This window comes from Vulpes vulpes, unplaced genomic scaffold, assembly GCF_048418805.1.
Source record: "Vulpes vulpes isolate BD-2025 unplaced genomic scaffold, VulVul3 u000000781, whole genome shotgun sequence".
NCBI lineage: Eukaryota > Metazoa > Chordata > Mammalia > Carnivora > Canidae > Vulpes > Vulpes vulpes.
In genome coordinates, this window is record NW_027325830.1 from 57,051 (window position 1) to 63,152 (window position 6,102).

A 6,102-nucleotide genomic window follows, 5' to 3' on the forward strand; every position below is an offset into this window, starting at 1 on the left:
TGCAAGAGGCCCCAGTGCCTCCGAGTCTGAGGACACCTGCTCCACGCCCCCTCTTCCCCATCCCTGCCACTTCTTCCCCCAGCACCTTCCGGGTCAGAGGGCCCTGGGGAGAGCCTCTCGGACTGCCTCCCACCCTCACCAGCCGCCAGAGCTGCGAAGGCACAGGGACGGAGCCTCTGTCTTGCTGCTGAGCTTTATGAACTTCAGTGTCACACAGACCAAGCCCTTGTCCGTGCACAGCAGTGTCACCAAGCCACGGCAGGGCCTGGCCATGGCCACAGGGCAGGTGAGGGCGGGAGCTCCTGCCGGACCCCAGGGGTGGGCCCTGTAAAGCAGCCTCCGGTGTGCCAGGCCCTCTTGGGACAGCGGGGGCTCTGGGCGGGTAAGCCCACCTGGCCTAGTGCCCTCGGCTATACAGACTTGGTGTCCCGCCCTGGCCCTGCCTCCACCTCTGCGGGCCTGGCCCCGGGGCTTGGCACCTCCAGGGGCTCGCGGCTGCCCGGCTCCTCAGCACCAGTGGGCAGGGCCTCAGAGTCCGCCTCGGCCTCCGCGTCCTCAGTGTCACTGGCCCCGCCCTCGGCCACCTGGCCGGGCGGGGTGTCCCGAGAGCGGCGCAGGCAACACTTGGTGGCGACAGCCATGAAGATCCCAGCCAGGGCCACCTCAGAGCCAGCCAGGTAGAAGATGATCTCGTAGTTCTTCAGGGCATCCACCAGGCGGCCTGGGGTGGAAGGAGGAGGTTGGGTGAGGCCCTGCAGGGAACCCCCCCTTCACCCTGCCCCACAGCCTCACATAAAGGGTCATGCCCTCCCTCTGGTGGGATTTACATTTGGGTGACACAGACACACCCTGGTCTCTATTCCCGTCTTAAGAGGCAAAAACCCCACGGGTGTTCTCCCCCTTAGACCTTGAAAATGTCACCACCTCCTTGGACCTCAATTTCTTAAGTGATAAAAGGCCTTTAGTGAGGCAGCACTTTACAGGTTACAAGGCACCCCCTCCACCCCAGACTGAAACCCCACGTGTGCCCTGTGACTTGCCTGGCTAGCAAGTGGAGAGGAGTCCTGGCTCAGCCTCACCCTCCCGGGGGCCCCTAACTCTTGCTCTTTCTACCTAACCCTCCTGGTCTTCAGGGGCCTGGCTCAGCTTTCTCTCCATCCCCCACCCCCACCCCCAGCCTCCTCCTGCCCCTGCCAGGGGGCCCCTGGACCCTAGACTGAGTGCCCAGTAGTGTGAGCTGGGGGCAGGACTTTTGAGTCACAACTCCCCTTTCCCCCTCTGTATTTTCCGAGTGCTCTATCCAGGCACGTACTACTTTCATACTCAGGAAAATCTTAATTTTCATTGCAAATACTTCCCCTCCACCCCAGTATGGTTCCTCTGTGGGCTCCACCCTCTTGGCATTTTTGTTGCCCGCCACCCCAGGCTGTGACCCCTTGGTCAACAGCTCAAGGAGGCTTCCTGTGTCCCCCAGGCTGGCTGCCTGCCTGAGCCCCTCTGAGCACTCTTCCCAGACTCGCCCTCCTGGTCCCTGCCCAGCTGGCCTGTCCTGCCCCTGCCCCTCCCACATGCAGCCCTGCAGTGTTCATCACCTTCTTGTGTCCTATTAGATCCACCCCCCTAGGTCACATGAGAAAATGGAAGATGTGTCCCTGAGCCTCTGGAGGGCTGGTTTTGTGGCTTTTGGTGGTGGGCTTGGGGGGGCCACCCTCACAGAGTCGGGTGAGATGACAAGGCTTGACAAGGGCGCTCAGCTACCCCAGCCCCAGAAGGGGGGCAGCTTGCCCTATCTCAGGGGCAGGCTGGGCCCCAGCAAAGGTGGCCTCCCCTCATTGCTCCATCACGCAGCCTGACAGCGCTCCTGCTCACAAGCAGGCTCTCAGCTGTTTCAGGGACAACCCACCAACCCGAGAGGACCCTAATGTCCCCCCCTTTCCAAACTCACTTTCTGCATCACGTGTATAGGAACGCTGCCCCTCTAATGTGCCCCACACTGTCCCGTGTCCTCATTTGGGTCTACCCTGCGGGAATCCTTCCCTGGCCTCTCGTGGACCCCTGTGGAGTGCCCAGTGGGCGGTGGCACAGTGAAGGGCCCGACAGGCCGGAGCCTGGGCAGGGCCTGGCCACAGCCGGCTGCAGAGGGGAGGGAGGGAGCCCCCTCTGGGCCCCGGGTGACGACCGCAGGAGCACACTGAGCTCTCCACAGGCTGCTCCTGGCCACACGGCTGCTTCCTCAAACACGCTGCCCCTGTCCTGGTCACCCTTAGAGGCTGGGCACGCTGAAGCACTGAGGTGCGGGGCTCCAGGGGAAGGGGCAGCCGGCCCTGGGCGGGGCTCTGCTCTCGTTGGGGCGCCGAGCTAGGCGCCCGCGGGTCTCCCACCTCTGAGGAATACGCGTCTGCGCTTCCCGGGACTTGGCGCCAACGCTGGAGAGGACCCAGTGGGCGCGCCGGGTCACCGCTGGTTCCACCTGGTGCCTTTCCCGCCCTCCCGGCCCCTCCCAGGCCTCGTGGTGCCGGCTTGGAGGAGGGGGGCCCACCTGGCACCCCCGGCCCCCGGCACCCCGGCAGCTGCCTCGGGGACACGGCGCGCCCCCCTCGCCTCGGGCCACTCGCCCGCGTCCGCTCCTCCCGCGGGGCGCACCGGCAGACGGCGGTCCGATGAGCACGGCCACGGCCTCGACGAGCAGCACCAGGCCCAGCGCGCTGGGGAAGCGGAGCGAGCCCACGGCCGCCATGAGCACCTCGAACTGCAGCGCCCCCACCATGCCGTACGAGAGGCCGAAGGCGACGCAGAAGGCCACCAGGGCGCCGTAGGAGCGCGCGCGCGCGCTGCTCAGGTCCGTGAGCCCGTTGGCCACCAGGGCCAGGCTGAAGAGGTAGGCGACGTGCGGGCGGAGGCGCGCCAGGCCCGCCAGGGCGCCGCAGGCCGGCCGCGCCACGATGTCCACGAAGCCCACGACGGACAGCAGGAAGGCGGCGTCGGCGTCCGGCACGCCCGCGTCCTTGGCGTAGTTCACCAGCAGGATGGCGGGCACGAAGAGCCCGAGCGCCATCAGGAACTTGGTGACGGCGTACACCGCGAAGGCGCGGTCCGCGCACACCGCCACGTCCAGCAGCCGCCGCCGGGGCCGGCCGCCAGGGGGCGCCTCGCGCAGGCGCAGCCCGGGGCGCTCGGCCTCGGCGTCGGCGTCGGCGTCCGCGTCCGCGTCGGCGGGAGGGTCGTCCGCGCTGTCCCGGCGAGGCCGCGGCCCGGGCCCCGGCGGAGGGCGCATGACGGCGCCGCACGCGCAGCAGTGCAGCAGGAGGCCGCCGAGCAGCAGGAAGCCGCCGCGCCAGCCGAAGTGCTCGAGCAGCTGCTGGCCCAGCGGCGACAGCGCCGACAGGAACACGGGGCTGCCCGCCGCCGCCAGCCCGTTGGCCAGGGGCCGCCGCCGCTCGAAGTACAGCCCCAGCATGATGAGCGACGGCTGGAAGTTGAGGGCCAGGCCCAGGCCTGCGGGCGGCGCGGCGCTGTGCGGGGCTCTCCGGGGACGCCCCCACCCGGGCCCCACCCAGGGCGCCCCCACCCCGGGACGCCCCTACCCCGGCGGGAGTACCCGGCGGGAGTACCCGGAGGTCTTGCACCAGCGAGGACTCCCTCCCCCCCAAACCCCCCAGCAGCCCCGTCCTCATAGGGGAGGCGGGGAGCCGAGGAAGGGCCGCCCTCACCTGTGAGCACCCCGGCCGTCAGGTACAGCTCCAGGAGGCGCGTGGCGAAGGATGCTAAGACCATGCCCGCCGAGGCCAGCAGCCCCCCCACCAGCATCACCGGGCGACAGCCGAAGCGGGTCACGAGGATGCTGGAGACTGGACCTGTGGGCAGGGCACCGTCACCGCTGCGGCCGGACTAAGCTCTCTCCCTGGACACTCCAGCCCCAGACGGTGGCTCCAAGGGATAAGGGCACCCTCTGATCAGAGACGGCAGCGTCTGGCCAAGGTCACACAGCTTGGCTGGGAGGCGCCCTGCGGGGGCCGCAAAGCAGGGACCTGTCCTGGTCCAGAGGCCCCACCCCCCAGAGAACGGGGATCCCAAAGCAGAAGGAGCAGACCCCTCCCCTTTTATCTGCGCAGCTGGAATCGTCCCTTGGGCCGCCCAGGCTCTTTCCGTCCCTTACTCCCACCCCCCAGGCGCTGGGCTGGGATTAACACCAGCAGGTCCTCCACCCCCCCAGGGGGCTAGGGAACCGGGAGCGGGGAGGGGGGATTTTATTTAGATCTGTTCCCCCACCTGTAAGAGAAGCGGGTGTAGGTCTTTGGCGGGAAAGGAGGGGCCCTGCAGGGTGGCCAAACTGGCCGGTCAGCCCCTGCCCTCTCCTCCCCTCTCTGGGGCCAGCGTCTCCACAGGGAGAAAGTGGTTTCCCTGGGATGCCCAGCGGGTCGGGGATCCCGCCCTCGGCCCTGGGCCTGGGGGGGAGGGGCCTGCCAGGGGGCCTGACCCGTGCCGTAGAGCATGGCGAGCATGATGGAGGACACCCAGGCCGTGTCGCTGTAGCCCGCGCCGAAGTCGCGCATCAGCGCGCGGAAGAAGACGCTCACGGCCTTGGGGAAGCCGTAGGCGAACCCGGTGACCACGAAGCAGGCGCCCAGCACGGCCCAGCCCCAGCCCCCGTCTGGGGGTCCCTCGCCCCGCCGCGGGCCGCCAGCGCCCATCGCTGCTGCCTCTGCTGGAGGAAGGGGACAAGAGGGGGCAGGGAAGGTCTGTAGCCCCGGCAAGGAAGGGGGATGGAGACCCACCGTGGGAAACTGAGGCACGGGGCTACCCAGGTGAGCCCTGCTCGGGGAATGAGCCAGGAGGGAAAACCGAATTAGCGCCTTACCCCAAACTTGCCCTCCTCCAAAGGGCTTATAAAAGGTGAGAGGAGGATAATAGAATCGTTCCCACCTGGGTCAGGACTTCAGGAAGACGGCTCCGGAGGGCACTCCTTCCTAGGGACCTAGTGGTGGCCGGAGAGGGGGTGCTAGTGAGTGGGAGGGCTGGGCGGCCAGTGTGTGTGCCCCAGCTGCGTGGGAACCGCCAGGGTTCCCAGGGTGCAAGAACTCGGGGGTGGGGGTGCAGAGAAGGACAGCCAGGTGCCAGCTGCAAAATGGCTGGGTGTATTTGGCTCCTTGGCCAAGTGTTCTTCATTTTTCTCAATGACCAGAAATGACTATTGTCATCAAAATATTATGGGGAAAAAAAATAAAACAAAAAACCCCAGACATTTTGGAGTAACATTAGCCTCGTTTCAGGAGCCAAAGAAGCTGAGCTCCAGTTCATCCCAGCTTAGCCGTGGATCCGCTCTGTGACTCAGGCAGATCCTCCTGCCTCACTGAGCCTCAGTCTTGCCACCTGTAAGATGGGCGGCCCATTGCCCCGGGGCCAACCGGGAGTCTTGGTGGGGTGCGGTCGGGTCTCTGGCTCCACCTCGACCTTTAAGGGGGCACTAAAGAGACCTTCTGTTCTCCAAACCCCAAGCAGCTCCCCAAACCCTCCACGAGCAGAAAAGAGCTCTGAAGTCTCTCACACTCATGGAGCTCCAGCCAGGGGTGCACGCAGCAGCCTCCCGTGGCCCCCGGAACAGCCCAAGTGGGTGGGCCAGCCCACAGCTGGGGCCGGAGCCTCCTTCCCTCCCGCTGCCCGGCCGCACCCAGGGTCTTCCTCCTGGTGCTGGGCAGTGCCAGGCACCCCATGGGGATCTGGGACTCCGACCCTCTCTCAGCAGGACCAGGTTCTGGCTTTTCCTGCCTGCTGTCCCCTCTCCGGACAAGGGGTGGGTCCTGGCAGCCCTCACCCCCACTCACCTGAGCCGTCCCGTCGCTTTGGATGTCCAGCCTCACATCTCCTGAGGCCGACCGGGAGGGGCTGCCTGCTGGCTCCCCGGGGGAAGCTAGCCTTACGGGGGGCCGCGGCCGAAGAGCCCCGGGCTGGCCTGCAGATCAGCCGCTGGCCTGGCTCACCCACGGCTCTCCCCCTCAGGCCTAGGGCTTAGAGTGTCTCCCCTCAACCCCTCTAAGAGGCTTTTGCTTGGAAAGGGAGAAAGGACAGGGCATTGGCCGCAGTGCAGGGCCAAGCTGGACCTCA

The 6,102-nt window shown here is 66.8% G+C and overlaps 1 protein-coding gene across 1 annotated transcript; it reads right to left on the minus strand.

The window, feature by feature from the left end:
• Positions 1-311: 311 nt before the first annotated feature.
• SLC16A8 (solute carrier family 16 member 8) lies at positions 312-4,715 on the minus strand. Its single transcript, XM_072746415.1, has 4 exons — positions 4,478-4,715; positions 3,711-3,854; positions 2,644-3,495; positions 312-721 (listed from the first exon to the last, which is right to left on the minus strand). Exons 1-4 carry the CDS (start codon positions 4,689-4,691, stop codon positions 411-413), a joined length of 1,521 nt encoding a protein of 506 aa, XP_072602516.1. The 5' UTR covers positions 4,692-4,715; the 3' UTR covers positions 312-410.
• Between the last annotated feature and the right edge of the window lie 1,387 nt (positions 4,716-6,102).

Coding starts and splice junctions, on each gene's coding strand:
- SLC16A8 (XM_072746415.1), bottom strand. CDS start 4,691: ATGGGCGCTGGCGGCCCGCGGCGGGGCGAGGGACCCCCAGACGGGGGC. Junction 3,855..4,477: donor CGCCATGCTCTACGGCACGG/GTCAGGCCCCCT, acceptor CCCTGCCCACAG/GTCCAGTCTCCAGCATCCTC. Junction 722..2,643: donor CATCGGACCGCCGTCTGCCG/GTGCGCCCCGCG, acceptor CTTCCACCCCAG/GCCGCCTGGTGGATGCCCTG.